At 35.9% G+C, this 18636-nt stretch overlaps 1 protein-coding gene across 1 annotated transcript in view; it reads left to right on the top strand.

The window, feature by feature from the left end:
• Positions 1 to 18636, top strand: part of FMN2 (formin 2) — a 153488-nt gene that overhangs the window by 103250 nt on the left and 31602 nt on the right. Inside the window, exons 14-15 of the mRNA XM_041423507.1 lie at positions 1808 to 1900; positions 18065 to 18116. Of these exons, the coding sequence (XP_041279441.1) occupies positions 1808 to 1900; positions 18065 to 18116 (145 nt within the window). The remainder of the gene's footprint in view (positions 1 to 1807; positions 1901 to 18064; positions 18117 to 18636) is intronic.

The raw sequence follows: 18636 nt of genomic DNA, 5'->3' as shown, positions 1-18636 counted from the left end.
CTATCAGTAAATGCACACCCTTTCCCACACCACACACGTGCACAAACAAATCAACTATGGGAGAGCTTCCAGTATCTGAACAGTTAAGTAAGAGACATTTTATTTTGACAATCAATATTACATATTTTGTTGAAATGGGTACGAGTTAAGATTTTTGGTGGGTATGAGTGTTCATAATATACTTCTCTTCCACTGGCTGAGAGATCAGGGGTTCAACTAAGCTGCAGCCATTCAAGAGTATAATGCTGTACTGCTCTGAAAAGTATTTAATCCATATTCTTGAAAAAGGTATGGAATTTCGATGTTATGGTAGGTTTTATTACCTCTTTCAGTTCTGACACTTATTTCTGCATAAGAGAAAAGAATAATCCAAATTCCATATATTGCCATCAGAACATCTCCCTTTGCATAATAGGGTGTAGGTCCTCCATTTCTTCTTCTATCATACGCTGTAAGAAAATCCATGCTCATTTGGATCACTTCCTCTATTTCACATGTGTTGACTAATATTTGTTTAAAAACTACAGGCTTTCTATTATAGAATTATGTATTATATGACTATATGGGGGGGTTAGTTTTTTTTTTTAATTTTTTATATTGCTTCATAAGTAGATTACCTAAATAGACATATTGATGTTTATCTTTCCCTTAAAAGTCGATTGCAATTATTTCTATTTTTCTCTAGGCTTAAAAAAAGAATAATCAAAATTTGTTTGTTATTATCACCCTGGTTTTACTCCACTTGTGTGGAGTTACCAGTTATTTAAATCAGTCTGCTTTTCAGTATATGTGCATTTTAAATATTAGGATAGTGCTTTCTGCTATCTCAAAATAGTTTTTAAAACTTTAACAATTTCCCTGTCTTTAAAGACATAGTAAAAATTCTTTTTTCCTTAGAAAACCTGGAGGGTAAGCAAAGAAATGCATGTTTTGGAATGTGTGCCCTAGAACTGGAAATTCTGAGACAGAATCAAGCAGGATTCATTTTTGTTGAATGATAGGAGCTTATCACAGCCTAAAAAGATTTCCCTTATGGTGGAAATCGGAGTTTAACACTCATCTGAAATATGAGTGGGTCTATATCTAATATCTTGGGTCTTCACTTAACCCAAATTAAGTTAGCTTGGATAGTTGGTGGAAGTGTAATGGTGCCACCTTACCCACAAGTAATCTTTGTGTCAGAGCTGTTTTAGACTCCAGATTCTCTGTCTTGATTTTCAGTCCAATAAGAAGCAAGCTGTTCTTCTTCAAGTTCTCTCACAGAGTTCAAGCTATGAGTACTCTTAAAATCTTTCACTTTAGTCCTTTTGCTCTATTACTTTTGAGCAATGCAGAACTCTTTACCACATCTGTGCTTTTATCAAGTCCTCATCTGGCTTAACTTCCTAAATTAAGGTAATTCCTACTATTTGGTGCAGGTTTTGCATCTGAACCTTGTTTTGATTCAGGCACTATTACTGGGGGCAGGCATATCAATACAGCCTGGAATCTGAGTTTTGAATTTTGTTCCCATACAGTTCTGCTCCTTAAATTTGTCTTTCTCCTTCAAAACAATTGAATACTTCTGTTAATTTTTGCTACCACTTATTTAAACTCACACACTGGCCACAAATTATCGGCATATAAAAATATTTTCCTGGGAACATGACTGTTCCTGACTCTATTATCATAGTGTTTGTACTTGTAGTGTGTTTGATGCACATATTCCAGCGGTTTCACTGGATATGAATTAAAGTGTCTTTTATTACAGTATGCAGATCCATGCTATGATGTGTCATCCTAAACTAATCTGTTACTCCAATTTCAGCATGTGAGACAGAAGCAGCAAAAGTTTATCAGCTATCACTAGAAGAGCACCTACAGCCCTTCAAAGACAACATGGAGCAATTCATTAGTCAAGGTAAATAATGAAACGTCACTTAACCTTTTCATGACATTTCAAAGGAAAGTTATGGGAACAATGTTTATACGTTGTGGGGAAGGGACTGTTTATTTTGGCATCATAGAAAGACATGGATTAGTTTGATCAGATGCCACACAGTTCTAACGGATTTGCAAAGTTATTCTCTTGTACTGTAGGTGACTCACTCTCTTTTGCATGACAGCAAAGACAAATGCTATTGGCTTGAGTGTGTGATCTTCTAAGTTCAACATCCCAGTAGGAAACACATTTTACAGCCTTTGTTCCTTGAAAAATTATTGAAGCTGGATTTGTTTCATTAACTTCATTCCAATGAGATAATTCTTTTGTATGCACCAAAAACATGAAATAAGCATAACAAAAGTAGTTAAAGGTTTTTCAGATATGCTGCAAATCCATATTAAATATTTGGATGCGATTAATGAGTAACACTGCAATAAAAAATACATTACAAATATCCAGGATCAACTGGCATCCTGAGTATTAGTAGAAAAACTCTTTTTTAATGAATGGATTATGGTTTACTAGACATTTCTGACAAGATTACAGGAAATATGAATACCTTTATGTTTTCACAAATGTATGTCAGAGCATCTCTTGAAATTCTACTCTACATTGACCAGTTTGCTTTTTAATACAAGTCAGAATTCAATGCATCAGGTTAAAATACCCTGATGAGTACACCAACATAGTTTTAACATTTTGCTGCTCATTCTGCTTTAAAATTTCCTCTTATAATCGAAGAGCTGTTGTCTCCTGAACAGGCCTTATGTGAGAATTCTGTTTCTAGTGCTGATTCACCAATTCATTAACCTAGAGCTACCATATGTGCTTTGTATTTGAGAGGCTTGTCAGATATGCTTGTATGTCTTCCTGGTTAGAGTATCCAAGATGACTATCTATCCAAATGTTATAAGTGGGATACCTATGGAATCACAGAATGGTTTTGGTTAGACTGAACCAGGCTGCACATGTGCTGATCCATGCTACAGGACTTTCAATTACAGGGAATAAATTGAGCACACCCAGTATTTTTAATCATCAAATATGGACTGGTGTTTTCTGAGACAATTGTGTACTAGCCAAGCCTGGCAAACAGGATGTTGTCTCCAGCATTAGTAGGTATGAACAAATTTTAAACTGAATTCTGGTTATATATATATGGCATACAAATATTTCAGTAGTGGTATGACTGAACACGTAGCAAATGTTTTGCATTAGGTTTATATTGTAGTTTTTATGTATAGATAGGGGACATTCAAATCACAAGTTTGTCTGTAAGATATCACTGTTGGCATACTGTAAACCATGTCATTTTAACCTTATTAACAGAGTAGGAAATCAAACATGGGGATTATCCCTGGATGTGTTTAAGGACAGGTTGGATGGAGCTTTGAGCAACCTGGTCTAGTGAAAGGTGTCCCTAAGGTGGGGGGGGGGGGGGGGGGGCAGGTTGGAACTAGATGATCTTTAAGGTCCCTTCCAATCCAAACCATTCCATGATTATATGATTCTGTTTCAGCAGACAGTAAAATTTGTTAAAATTGTGTTTTTTTCTTTTAGAAACCATATTTTCTAAAGTATCTATCTTTATACTTATGCTCTTTTATGATTTCTGGCTATACTTTCCAGAATATAATTTTATATATGCCGTATAGTGATCTGGTTTTACAAGGATATGCAATTTCCTTTGTGATTACGTGTCTGTACTTTTGGAGAGTGAGGAAAAAGAAAAGAAAAAAGGATATCCATCACATCCATTAAGAGGTTTGCTGTGTTCTCATATTAATAGTGTATATTGTTGGGTGGTTAACAAAAGGAGAAACCTGTAATGTCAGTAAAAATATCACTGTCTCATTTTTTATGAAAATAATTGGAAATGTGTATTGTGAACACAGTAAAGTGTTACTAAACCATTTCTACATTTTCTTTTTAAACCGTAGGGCCTGTTATGCAGAATTCTGTCCTAATGTAAGAAAGACAAAGGCTAACATATAGCAAGAAAGAATCCCTGGCTAAGTTCCAAAAATAAAGTAATTTAAATACCTTTCATTATGAAATCCTTTGTTTTTACTTCATGGGATTGAATTCCGACTTGAAAGAGGCCATGTTTAAAGCAGGATTTCTCTTTCCTGTTCAATGTTTGACAGGCTTTTGATCTAGATATTTTTTCTAGGGGCTTTTGTTGTTTGTGTAGACATAATCGATGAGTCTTTTCAGCTAGACTGCACACGTGATCATTTAGAAAAACAGAGGGACAATTCTTGGCACCTTTTGGAGATTTTTGTTTATATAACATATGCTCTGGGCAAAGAAAAATCAAGCTTTACATTTTTATCTTTTCAAGTTCCAGTTTCTCTAAAGTCAGAAAAAGTTTTAACTTATAATTCAGATGAAAAGCATTTTTCATAAGGTTGAATTATTTGGCATGTTTATGTGATGCCTTTTCAGAGTAGATAACTTGTGTGCATAATGGGACCCAAAAGTTCAAAGGAGCTAGTTACTTACAGCATAGTCACGTATACATGTTGCAAGCAGCTAAAATGGAAAATGGTTTTCCCATAAGCAAGAAAACTTGGATACCAAATTAAATATCCTTGGCAAGGGGTTAGAAAGGCTATGCTTTATAAGAATAGTTACTGTCACACAGCTAGATAACTTTGAGTTATGTTACTGCAGCTAGTCTAGCTGATTGTTGCTAATGATGTATTAATAAAAAAATAGTTTTTTAATGTTAACACTTTTATTAGGTTCTTCAGAGACAAAACAAGGTTGAACATCACTAGCTTAATTGTAAAGATGGTTTCATTTGAAAGCTAAAGAAGGGAAAGAGGCAAGAATATGTTCAGAATAATGAAATTTTTAGATGGAAATGGTAGTGGTATGCATGGTGAAGGCTGTTCAGTATTTGCCTTGCTATCCAAGTCAGTAGGCTAAACAACCAGCATGTGCATTAAAGTATGCAAATTAGTGACAGGATGCCAGTCCTTTCTTGAGGGACTTCATGATCATTCTTAAAGTGATCAATATACTTAGCAGAAAGTTAAATTACCTGTGCTGTCCTTCCTAAATTGGCTTAGTGGATATTGGCAAGCATGATTTACCCAATGCACTGTATTTTTGAGGGTCTGTGTGCTTCAAAACCTCCAGCAAAATCCTTTCTCTTCTTCCATGTTTTCTCCCCCTTGTTTTCTTTTCATGTCCTCTTTTTGAGTCCACATACTGCAATCATCAAATGTGTGATTTTTTTTCTCTTTTTTTTACAAATGTCAATTTTTTTTCTGAACTTCTCCTTAGCCATATGGTTTAAAAAGGGAAAAATAAAAAAAAAAAAGTGGAAAATCTGCTTCAAAAAAGGATATTGAAGAAAAGTAGTCAGAAAATACAAAACTTTTCAATATTTTTTTCTTATTTAGATTTATATTACCATTTTCCTAAGCATTTCCAAAAAGTAATATATAACTGTGAACTTTAGTAAAACAATTGTCCTTTTCCAATGAAAATTTGTTCATACCAAACAGTAGGAATTTGAAATTTGCAAGTCCCCAGTATAACATATATAGTCACATTTTCTGTCTTTGAGTTATTCCTCACAAGTTATCCCAATTTGAATGAGAGAGATTGAAAGCAAAGCACTGTTCGGGAACCTTGTCTCCATTGTTCCGTGGGTAGTGTGGGTAGATAGGGATGCAAATACATGAGAGATCACATCCACCAGTTTAGAAAGTTTCAGAAATCACTTCTTTTCCTGGTGAAAATGAGTCTGACATGAGACAGAGGGAAATGCTGAGGGTACTAATAATGCAGTTTGTAGAGGAATTTCATTAGCAGTTAGTAATCCTTTAGCCTTGTCCCCACTGGACAGGTTAGCCAGCTCAAACTGAAAGAATTGTGTGTGCATGACTCACAAATGTTTCCTAGTCCCCAGGTTTTTAACTGTGGTTAACTTTGCAGTGAAAAGAAGTCTCTGGGTGTCTGCTGTTGAGGTGCTGTCTAGGCTGTGCATTCTTGTCAGCTTGATAAAGAAGGAAACTTACAGCAGGAGGTAGCAACCATCACTCCCTCAGAATAGCAATTCCTTTTTGGGAAGTGGGAAGATTCAGTATTTTGAAATGACAGCTTTTCCACTGAGATTCTATAAATGGTGAAAATGTTGCAGACTTCGAATCTGAGCAAATCATCCTACATCATATTAAGAAGCCAAGCCAATATAATTAGTTTTAGACCTTAGAAAAAGCATTATGCCATGGGTGAAGTACAAGCATTGTTTGCAGAAGTGAAAACAAAAATTTCTGATGTTCAGCTAGTTCATTTAAAAGCAATTAGAATTCTTCCAGTGTGATTTTCAGTTTTGGACCACAGGGTAACCATTCAGTCTGTAGTTCCTTCTAGTCTTGATTTGCAAAACTGCAGTTCTGCTATTGTGAGTGAATACAAGCACCAGGTTTTGTTCTGCTGGACCCAAGAATATAGACTCTTCTTCAGACCTTAATTCTAGTCACATCCTCATGATCTTACAGAACAAAGATGCTCAAAATTGGCCTGTTGGTTGAACTGTCTGTAACTATCTCCTTTTGCCTAGAAGACCATTCAGGAACGCAGTTTCCAAACTCTTAGTAAAGGAATGTATAAATCACAGTGAGTTCCATTTATCGCTGTAGCTGCAACCAGATATTCAGTCATGACTTGTTCTTTTAGGTCAAGTAGCAAAAGGCTGTGCATCATCAAATGATGGATTGTGAATGAGACTAAAGCATCAGACTGCATCTTGGATGTCTGAGTTAAGTTCCTGGCTCCAGAAATACTGTAGATGATTGCAAAATGAGTGCTGCTAGGGTGATCTTAATTCTGGCCTTTTCTAACCCAGAATGATTGATTTTGCAGATTCCATTTTCTTTAAATATTGTTTTTATAATTTGATAAATATAAAGGATAGCATAGCAGTAGTTCATAATTTTTCTAAAAATAATTTGAGGAAAATATGACTGAAACATGATTAGGAAGATATATGAATAAATGTGTTTTTGTTTTTCTTTAAAAAATTGCACGGAACATTACAAGGTTGGGTATTAATAATTTATGTGGAGACAGTCACTTTAAATATTATTATGATTACAAAAAAATCCTCATTACTAATATCTAAAAAAATTTTTTTTTCCTTTAAGAAGAAAATGTTGGAGGAATATAAAGGGCAAGCAACATAAACTCATTAGACATAAGATGCAGGAATTCAACTTAAGCAGTTTAATTTTATAAATGTTAGTGTTTTTCTGTTAGTATTCTTTTTGTTGAATTATTGAAGAGGCTTTTAATACTTGTTCTTTGTGTCCTGAAAGTATTTTTTTTAATCTCACACTGACATCTTAATGCTGATAAATGGTTTAACATCAGCATAATATAAACTTGTCCCTACTTCAGATGTCAGCACCTCCATTGGTGTGCATTTTTACATAATAATCCTAATTTGGATTGTGTTGCATTTGCAACACTAGACAGGCTTCATTGAATTAAACTTTCCTTGCTTCAAAGTCCATGAAAGACCAAACTTTAAGACTGGGGTTGTCAGCTGTTTTATGCCTTTGGCACAGGATCTCATATAATCATTTTTACAGGCATCACAGTGATTTCAGACAGCACAGGTGTGGTAGAGTTAAAAAAGGTATTTTGTCATCACATGAGAACAGATCAATGCATAAGTATCACAATAGCATGATACAAGTAATCCAAGTCAAAAGACTATGAAAAATCAATGCCTTCTGAAAAAAAAATACTGAAAACCTTGTGGATAGTTGGGGAGGGCTGAAAATTCACATTTTAAATCTGTTCTCCAGTGAAAATATAATCAAATAAGATTTTTTTTTATTACATGGTTCCGTGGATGGTGAATGAAAAATAAGAGGATATTAAAGCTTAAGAGCAGTTAGGTCCTTCATGAGCCCTAATCACACTGGCGCATGTTCTTCAACACTGTGAAGTCCAGGCTCACAGATGAACAGTTCTCTTGCTGGATCTTTACTGTACCTGAAGAGAGATATTTAGTCATAGGTATGCTGTCTAGCTTCACATCTATTTCTTGCCTTGTCCTGACCTGACTGAGACTTTTAAGCAGTGTAGGATTTAGGATCAGTAGCAGGGAACATCGAGTGAGGAGCTCAGAGCTGCACACAAAATACATTGTATTTTACTTCTCTGAATGTGACATGACAACATTACAGTGAGTAGCTGCTAAAAAGACGTAACTAAGTATGATGGAGTGATATGCTGGGTTTTTTGGTTGTTGTTATGTTTCAGGGTTTTTTTAAATGTTGGACTTGGGTCCCAATTTTCTCTCCCTTAATTCAGCTCTCAGGAGATGCCATCCTTCAAAGGCTGACAAATTACAGAATGGTCTGGATTGGAGGGGACCTTAAAAATTATCTAGTTCTGACCCCCTACCATGGACAGGAATATCTTCCACTAGATCAGGCTGTCCAGAGCCCCATTCAACCTGGCCCTGAACACTTCCAGGGATGGAACATCCACAAACTCTATAGGCAACCTGTTCCAGTGTCTCACTGCCGTCACAGTGAAGAATTTATTCCTTGTATCTAATGTAAATCTACCTTCTTTCAGTTTGAAGCCATTTCCCCTTGTGCTATCACTAAATGTCCCTGTAAAAGTTCCTCACCAACTATCTTGTAAGCCCCCCTTTAGGTACTGTAAGAGAGTCCCAAAGCCTTCTTTTCTCTTGTCTTCATAGGAGAGGTGTTCCTTTTTATCACTTTCTGTGTTCTTGCTCTGAAAGGTTGCTGCTTAGGTTGAGGACCCCAGAACTGGACATAGCACCCCAAGTGGGGTCTCCCAACAGCAGAGTAGAGGGAGAAAATCACCTCCCTTGACCTGCTGGCCACACTGCTTTCGATGCAGCGTACAACACGGTTGGCTTTTGGGGCTGTGAGCATGCGTTGCCCAGTCATGGTGAGTTTCTCATTGGCCGACATCCCCAAGTCTTACTCCTCTAGTCTGTTCTCAAACCATTCTCTGCCTAACCTATGTTTGTACTTAGGATTGATCTGACTGAGGTGCAGGACCTTGAACTTGGCCTTGTTGAATTTCGTGAGGTTGAAACAGGTCCACCTCTCATGCCTGTTGTGGTCCCTCTGGATGGCATCCTTCCCAATGCCACAAAGCTTTTGTGGTGTTGACTGCACCACACAACATGTTGTTGTTGGCAAACTTGACTAGTGTGCCCTCAATCTCACTGTCCAAGTCGCCGATAAAGCTGTTAAAAAGTGCTGGTCCCAAAACCAATCTCTGAGTAATTCCACTAATATCACCACTTTCTACTTGGAAACTGAGCTGTTAACCACAAGTCTCTGAGTACAAACGTCAGCCAGTTTTTTTATCCACTCAGCGTCCCATCTGTCAAGCCTATGTCTCTTCAGTTTAGAGGCAATGATGTCATGTGGGACAGTGTCAAATGCTTTGTATGATTCCAGGCAGGTGAAATCAGTACTCTTCCCTCATCCACCAACACTGGAACCCCATCATAGAAAGCCACCAAATTTGTCAGGCAGTCTTTGGACTTTAATGAAGCTATACTAGCTGTCACAAATAACTTCCTTATTTTCCATTTGCCTTAGGAGAGTTTTCAGAATAATCTACTCCATGACCTTGCCCATCACTGACTTTGAGACTGAATGGGCTGTAGTTCCCCAGATCTTCCTTATTTCCTTTTTTAAATGGAGGATTGTGTTTCCACTTTTCCACTCACTGGGAACTTTACCAGACAGCCACAATTTCTCAAATAGGATGGATAGGGGCTTGACCACTTCCTCTGACATGGATGAATCTCATCAGGTGTTGAAGTGCGTTTTGAGGTGGGGCACCCCGGGGATGTCCCCGGAGGGCGCCCTAGGCTGTGAGTTGGCTGGCAGCAGCAGGCAGGCAAGGAGACTCCACACGGCTTCTGATCAGATGAAGGTTTATTTGGGGTCCCAACCCCGGGTACAGCATGGCTACTGAGGGAAAAGGGGGGAAGGGGGAGGGAGGGAGAGCCTCGGGGAGGGAAGGGGTAAGAGGGGGGAAGAGGCTGAGAGAGAGGAAGGGCTAAGAGCCAGACTGATCCCCTAGCACAGCTTAAGAGGGGTATTGAAGTGGGCGCGGAATCAGACTTGGGCCAATGGGATTACAGGTACAGGATGGATCAGGGCAGGACCACAGGCTTAGAATATACCATACATTTCGGAGGGGTGAGACAGAGCATACCATTTAAATAAAATGGAATACAACAATCAGGTCCCATGAACTTGTGTACCTTCAGGTTCCTTAGTCTCAAACCCAGTCTTGTCCTTCTTCATTCTTTCAGTCCTTGCCTTTGTCTTCTGCAACTTTGGTAGTGTGGCTGGACCGCTTGCTGATGAATACTGAGTCAAAAGTGCATCTCGTTTTATAAAGTTTAATTTTTATTTTTTTTATTTTTAAGGAAGTTCAGGTTTCTCTCCTTGTATATTCAATGAAGTTTTAAGGTGTGCTTCTGAAAATGTTGCTCACAATCTATGGAGGTAGCACATCATTTGTATTCCTGTTTTGTGAATAACCTCATAAGGAAGTATAATTGGCTGGAATCAATATAAATATTTATGTATTTACCTGATTATAGGTTTTGAAAAAAAAACTAAACAACACGATGAGGAAAATCTTCAGCATATTGGATGCTCTGTCCAAGTTATCTTCAATAAATTTGGGTCCGAATGTTTAAATTTAAATATTCTATTTAAATATTCTCTTACCTGTATGCATAAAGATCTCAGTATGCATGAAAATCTCAGAAAATGGGGTAAGAGGAACAGGTATTCTTCATGCTTACCACCTTTTATGAATTTGTCATAGGACGTAGAGAAGGATGTAAGACTCTTGATAAGATTCCTGGAAGAAATCCTGCTTTACTCTCTTGTAAAGCTTTCTTAGCATGAATTTACCCGATAATCAGCCATCCAAATGTACTTGGATCTTTTTTCAGTGTAAATAGGAATTCTCAAAATTATAGCAACACAGCTCTAATGAGTCATTGAAAAGGCTTTGTATCTGTTGAAAAAAAAAAAAACCAGAAAGAAACAACTGGCTCCACTTGAAAGTTACTGGAAAGCACGTTCATAGCTAATTATAAACAAATACTAGTTAACACTTTAAATAAAAAGAGAGGAAAAAAGCAAAAATATTTAGGACATAGACAAGCAGATGAAAGGATTCTTGTTGCCTTCCATCTGAGATTACTCAGATGCATTCCTGTATTCAATTACCTGAGAAGATGTGATATTCCCTTAAGAGAGATCAGGAGATCAGAAGGGATCGCAGTTTCGTGCATCTCCTTACTCACAGCCCTTTGAAACTGGTTCAGCAGAAATAGCTTAAATTGCAGCAGGGATTGGGGCCAGACGGTGACTACAGACAGTAATCACTGGGTCAAGATCATACCACAAACCAACAACAACAAATTCTGGTGGAAAAAAAGCTCTGTCAGGGTGTTTGAAGGTAGTGTGAGTAGACTTGCAAGGTCTACTTGGAATACTTTCTGAATAGACACCAACAGGTCAGCTTGTTGTGTGACTATGCTTATCTAGTACATTTATACATAGAGGACATTGATAATTCCGATTAGCTGCTAGCTTTGAGTCCCTTTTTCTCATCAAATCCCTTCCATACTTCATACTCAATTCTCAGCTTGAGTTTCATGCTTTTTTTTTTCACAAAGCCACTAAGCACAAGCCCCTGTCATTATTTAAAAATTAATGATTGTCTAACTTCTTAGTCTTCCCCAAAACCCACATCCTTTTTGATAGTGTCCATCCAAAATGGCTTAGTTCTTCCTAGTGCTACTCATGCCCAACCACACTAAATAAAACATGCAAGGAGAACAAACACCAAAAAAATAAAAAAATTGTGTCAAAACAAATTCAAAAGTCTAAAAGGGAGTAGGGGTAGAGGGGGAGGGGGGAAAAAGAAACCTTTCTCAAGATCTTTCTATTGATTCTGGTGTACTTGCTATTCTGCTTTGGTGTTTCAAGGTTTTTCAGAACACAGTCTTGAATAATATACTAACTGCCAAAAAAAAATAAAATTGTTATTTTGGTGTTTCCTGAGGGTACATCAAAGCATATGTACTACCAAGGAGAATAGGGGAATTTTCTCAGAAGCGCTGACAGAACTCTTGTAAACTTGGACCTTAGACCCTGATAGTGACAGAGTAACTGCGTGCTCTTGCTTGTGCTGGTAGTTCACCCAGAATTTTCTCTATATCCATTTTCCTTCTGTCCTGGTCATGCTTAAGATACCTACAGGAGAGGTACCTCATGGCCTCTGTCAGGCACCTCAGGTCCTCAGGCCTTAATGAAGCTGGGTCAGAAGTGACAGGTGAGCTGCCTGGGGTTCCATGCACTTTTTGAGAAAAAAGGTCATTTTACCTCAGTTTTGTTCTTAATTTAGTTTCGTTGGGACCTTTTTTCAAATTGGGCCTCTGCCAGCGGATGTATTTGGTATATTTTCAAAGCCCCAGCTACTATTCACTTATCACCAGTGTGGAAGAAAATATGTCCTCTTTAAAGATCCTGGTATATCTCCAACAAGGGTTTGTACAAATATTAGTACAAATTTTGTACAAATATTATTTCTCTATTAATAAGTTTTCTCATTTATTTGGGTTTGTTTTTTTTTTTTCAGTAAGAAGGATTTCTATAAATTTTCCTGCTTTTTAATAACATGTATATAACATTGGAGCACAATAATCCTAAAACAGTTGTTGTATGTCTTGAGTTTCCAGTTAGTTATAAGTCAAAGTATTTAGTTTTAGATTTTTTTAATCCTGTGCAAGAGATGATAGAGTGAAATATCACACTTCCAAACAAGAAATTGCAACAACTAATAATAGAGCAGATGTTATTTGTGATATCTGTCCACACACAAAAAAAAAAAAAAAAATGTCTGTACATATAGAAAATAGATATATTCATGTTATTAGCCTTTTTAAAAAATCAGATTTAGTGCACAAGGTGTAGTGGTTAAATTTGGAAGAAACTAGCAGAGAAAGTTTTTTGGACTGAAAATGAGAGGATGCTTGGCAGTTGTATTCATCCACAGTGTGTCTTGATTTCTGCAGAGAACTTAGTTTAACATCCGAAATGATCCACTGAGGTCAGAGGGGACAATTTGTGGTCAATCAATGGTTTATATCCTTGCCTTTGAACCCCTTTTAATTTAATTTCCTCTTCTAGGCTTCTTGAAAACAAAATACTATTTATAGAGAAGTGAATTTTACAATTCTTCTGAAGACCAGCATTTTCTAAAATGCCTGTGTCTATTTCTCATATTCTGTTTGGTGAGATACATCAGATTTTCATAAATGCATAGGTCACTTTAGTGTAATTATTCATATATGTGCTTTTGTAGATGTTTATATGCAAGATTTGCAGGACTCTAATTAAAAAAAAAAGAATTGGAAGAGCAAACACACAAAAAACAATGGCATGTATCATTCTGGAATGTGGGTATGTGCTGATAAGGACAGAAGATTTGAGAATTCAGTTAATTAGACTTCATTTGTGAGATCTTGTTTGAAAGCTCATTTTGAACTGCATGAAATGAAGTTTTATGCCCCAATTATAAAACACCAAGCAGTAAATTTAAGCAAATTTAAAAAAAAAAAAAAGTGATAGAATAGAAATTAGGACATCTGATGCAAGTAATTTTTGAAGAGATACATATGTCCTGTAGTTAAAAGAATTTATATAAGAGTCTTGGATATAGTACAGTCCTCACACTTGGTAAGCAATGACATAGGGAGGAAGGAATGTACTTGAATTTGGACCAAATATATAAAGTGTTTAGTAAGTATAGACCTTGCTCTAAAAGGAGACCAACTTTAAATAATCTGAAGGTATCTTAATGGAAAAAGCAGGCAAACAGTGGAATGTCATCCAACAAGAAGGCATTAAAGATGCTTTCAGTCTGAAAAGGGAAAATATAACTAAATCCAGTACATGTTGTAAACCATTGATAAGGTAGCTTCACTCTGTTAGAGGTCACTTTGACTCTAAGATGCTGTGAGTTTTGAGATGGCCATGTTTTTCAATATGACCTAAGGTTATTTTTCCACTATATTATTTGTAGTAGATTTTTCAGAATATATATGCCTTCAGGATTATGAAAGCTGCATGAAAAGCCCTACAATATATACAGTGTGTGAAGGCCAACATATAAATCTGCTACTTTTGCTTACCAATGCATTACACAAAATAGAGGGGTTAGTATTTCCTGGTATTATATAGTCTTTAATAGATTTAGAACAGTTTCTTTGGATGTACTTCAGCAATTAGTGTCAAGAATCAAGTTCTTAGCTGGGAGTGTTAGAAAAGATGATGAGCTAATATAATATTTGGGAAGCAAACGAACCCAAAAGCAGAAATTCCTCCATCTATCAGAAAACCTGCAAGCAGTCACTGCTATATTAGCTGATGGATTTCAAATATATATTAAAGCAGGTATGGATACTGCATGACTACAAGATTTCTTTAATGTTTTTCAAACAAAATCAAATAATATTTTTGAAATAGTCTTATTTCTAGAAGATAGAGGGTAATTGTAGAGGCAGAAGAGAGTGCTCAGATATGGTCAACTGCTATGGTATCCCAGGATTTATCTAATTTTTCTGTGTTGGCCGTTGATGATCACTATGTCATGATCACTGTGGACTGGATATAGATGCTAATTTTTTTTCTTTTCATTTCACCTGCTATAGGTGTTGTCTTTGTAACAGGGAAGTGCACTTTTCTCCCCTGAATGTTCCTCCAAGGTGGGCAACTTTTAGCTGGGATTTGGCACTTAATGGGTATATGCCAAGAATGAAGAAGCCAAACCAGTGCCTTTCATGCACTCTTTTTACACCTGTGATGAACTGCTTTGGAGGAGGAAGTGACAATATAGATGTATAATATTGAGTGAAGTGATGAAGTATAATGCATTCTAGGACAATTCAAGTTGATCCATCATAACTAAATTTTTCCTGCCCCTACTCAGAGAGGAAAACGCAATTGGAAGTAGTTTACCAATGGAGTAGTGATGAGTAGAGAGCAAAGTGCATATAACCACTAATATCAGGTGATACTATTCCCATTCCACAAGTTATAGCCATCTCCAGCTGCTTCAACATCTGATACTTATTCCATTGTATCCAGGTGATAGTAAAAATTATGTTGTTTTGATAATAGGAGCTTTTCTTCCCTTACCAATGAAATTTCACTGCATGTCTTCAGCTAGCCATCTTCCACAGCTCTTGGATGTTTACTATGTCTAGTGTAAAAGCAGTCATCTGGTTATTTTCTTTGGACAGGGACAGATCAGAGTGCATATACCATGTTTTCCCTTTCACTGGTGCCACCTATTGTCTTGTGGAAGAAGAATTGTTTTCATAATATCTTTTACTTTTTCTGTCTAGAAAAAGTATAATGCAAAAGGGTTGCAAATTAAATTTTCCTGCATAATATCTTTTTGGTACAATGAGGAAGGTTTAAAAATATCATCACATTTGGAGCAAACTACAAGGAATTTCTTCAGAGAATTCTTTATTACATGCATCTCTGCCATTCCGGGTTCTACAGTTTCTTTTCACTGTGTAATACTAATTCTCTTCTAATTCACTGAAAGTATAGATACCAAAAATAACTTGGTTTTGTTTTGCTTTGTTTTTTTTCTTCTTCTCTGGATCACAATAACTTTATTTTTTAATTGAAAGGAGGCTTGTGCCCGAATGGGGATATTCTGACATGCTTTGATAAGCTTAGGATAATATGCTTATATTCTTTCAAAAAATAAATTGTGGAATATTTGCTGCATTACTAGTGGGTAAATAATTGTTTGTAAACATGTGCAGAAAATTTGAAATAAAGAAGAAAGGACCTAAAACAAGGCAACTCTAATGATATTCCATTCCATCAGTCTTGGAAATGATAAAAATATTTATATCCTAAAAATACGACACGTGCAATAATATACAATACTGTTGTAGGATGGAATATGGTAGCCTCTATTTCTAAGCATTGTTTAAGTGAAAGAAGTCCAAATTCCATTTTTCAGTAATAGAATTATTTATTTTAAGAGGTGTATCCACAGATACTTAGTGATTGTGTTAATGCAGAATGAGGTGTTTGATCTCGTTTCATCCAGAGAGCTTGTGCGCAGCTTCTCTTTTGAACTATATGTTTTTACTGGTCATGCCTTGATTTTCAGGATTAAAGTAGGGAAAAAAAGAAAAGTACTAATGAAATTCTGTAGAAGCTGCCACATTTCACCTGGTTTCTTATCCAAAGCAATGCAAGGCTTTAAAGAAAAACTCTTAAGTCAGCCGAAATTCACTCAGCACTGGGCTCAACTTCACTCAGAAGAGTTGTGAGCCCTCACAAACCTTCTGAAGAATCTGGGCCAAGATTCAAGTTGGTATTGAAACCTGTAATCATTCAGGATTCACGTGCTCGTCAATTTCCTTGAGAACATTTACCCAGCTCTCCCTCAAGTTTTCTGTGGTTTGCTGGGATTTATTTTTTTTTTTTTTTCACTTTCAGGATAACAATGGTGAAGCCCAAGTCTTAAAGTAATGATTACTAAAAACATTTCCCACTGCAAATATCTGGGCACTAGTCAGCAGTGTTACTGCTCAGAAGACTACATTGCTACTAATAAAAAGCATTTGCAGCACTAGACAAAGCTCTGATCATTGTTGTGACTGGGGAAAGTATAAGGCAATTCCATTTGTATGTCTTTGCTACAGATTTCACATGCCTATTTGAATGTATGTTTGTAAATTACTGTTGATTGAAACATTTTAACAGAAAAACAGTGATTATCTTTGTATCTTAATTATGCCATTGCTTTGCTTTTTTTCAACAAATTTAAAATTTTTCAAAGAGTATCTATGATGCGGAAAAATAATTTTAATGGATTAATATTGTAGAGCTATGTTGGGAAAGTGGAATAAAAATAGCTGAAAGGTTTCTTCTTTTTTAGATTTCTATATGAATTTTAGAGCATTGACATTTGTTACCAGGACAGTTCAGAGCCTTTTCATGTTTCAAAACTTTCTGACTCTTGGGAATCCTATAATTCTCCTTGCAAGTTAAAAGTCCAGAAGTCTCCAGACTGAAAAAATAATCAAGTACCAAATTAAAAGAGCTTTCTGTCTTTCTGTTTAAGCATGCAGACTTTAAATGAGATTTAAGTTGTATTACCTGAATGACTGCATAAGTATAAATTTCACCTAAGCTAATGCTCAGAGCAGTTGGACAATTGCTTTGCACATTGGTGATGCCTAAGTTATCGGGCACATTTTTGTAGATTTTTTTATTAAGTGTTCTTTCAGTCATCTAAGTTAAGTGAAATGTGTGCAAAAAAATTATGAAAGAACATGTGGCAAATAGAGAATTTTTTCACCAGTGTTTGGGAAGGACAGTTTCTTATTGTATTATTAATACAATGCAATTAAAAATTAATTATATAGATACAATAATACAATTAAAATATTAATTTCCTTCACATGATCACTGGATGCTAATATCCTTCATATAAAACTAGCCATGTTTTCAATACGGGCCTGCTACAGCTCTAGTACTTCACTGATGGATGTGTGTACAGGGAGAGGGAAGAGTTTTCATTCGTAATTGCCACACAACTTGTAGTAAAGCTGTAAGGCTGAATCCTTCCTGCTCTTTGCTCAGCTTTTCCTCCTCTTGGTAGACAAGTTCCCATATTATTTGAGTTTTTGGAATCATTATTTAAGATCTGGTTTTACGTCAGTTTCATGACTTGGTTGTTTAGATTACTGGAAGATTTTTTTTTTTTTCATTTTCAAGGCTTTGAGTTTTGGATTGGGTTTTTTTTTTGTGGCAGTTGTTTTGGATTTCTTTTTAATAGAGTTATCAAAATTTGTGTAGTTTTGTTTGTGTGGTTGTTTGTTGAATGAGGGGGTTAGTTGGTTGGTTTTTTCTCAGAATTGATCTACATGAGTATATCCTCAGGTGGTTTCTATATATTTTACACATGACATATGGAAAATTAAAATTATCCTGGAACATCTCTATCTTTCACCTTGTTACTAATTATTTGATTGTATTTTTACAGCCAAAATAGACCAAGAAAATGAAGAGAAGTCACTGACAGAAGCACATAAAAGGTAAGAAAGAGCAATGTAGTAAGGCCTTTGATTGAAAAATATGGGGGTGTTAGCAGTTGATGTATTGGTAGCCAGTATTACTGTGTTTTTGAGTGGTATAGAAACACACTCAGAAAGAAAAGTGACATTTAGTTATTGTCAGTTTTAATTTGACAATGAAGAAAGATTGAAATTCTTTAAAGAACTATTGTACATTACTCCTGTCTTTCAGAAAATGCATTAACCTTAGGTAAAAATAAATTTAGAGTATACCATTTGGACTGAGAGAACACTGTTCATACTACACCAGTACCATGGTGATTTGAGAGGTATTTCTCATTTCCCAAACAAGTATTATTTGTTAGGTACCATTTCCTGTGCTTATAAAATGTCCATTTTATTTAAAAATAAATTAAAACTTTTTTTTAATAAACAAATGAGATGTATAATTAAATGTGACTTCCTTTGTAGAATTGCTAGTAGATCTTCAAATACTTTTTTTGTAGCAAAAAGCAAAATACCTCATTAAATTTCATTATAG

Source organism: Onychostruthus taczanowskii, unplaced genomic scaffold (assembly GCF_017590055.1).
Source record: "Onychostruthus taczanowskii isolate IOZ18803 unplaced genomic scaffold, ASM1759005v1 scaffold78, whole genome shotgun sequence".
In the NCBI taxonomy this organism is placed as follows: domain Eukaryota; kingdom Metazoa; phylum Chordata; class Aves; order Passeriformes; family Passeridae; genus Onychostruthus; species Onychostruthus taczanowskii.
The sequence above is the reverse complement of the archived record's forward strand: the minus strand, read 5'-3'. Positions and strand labels throughout refer to the sequence as shown.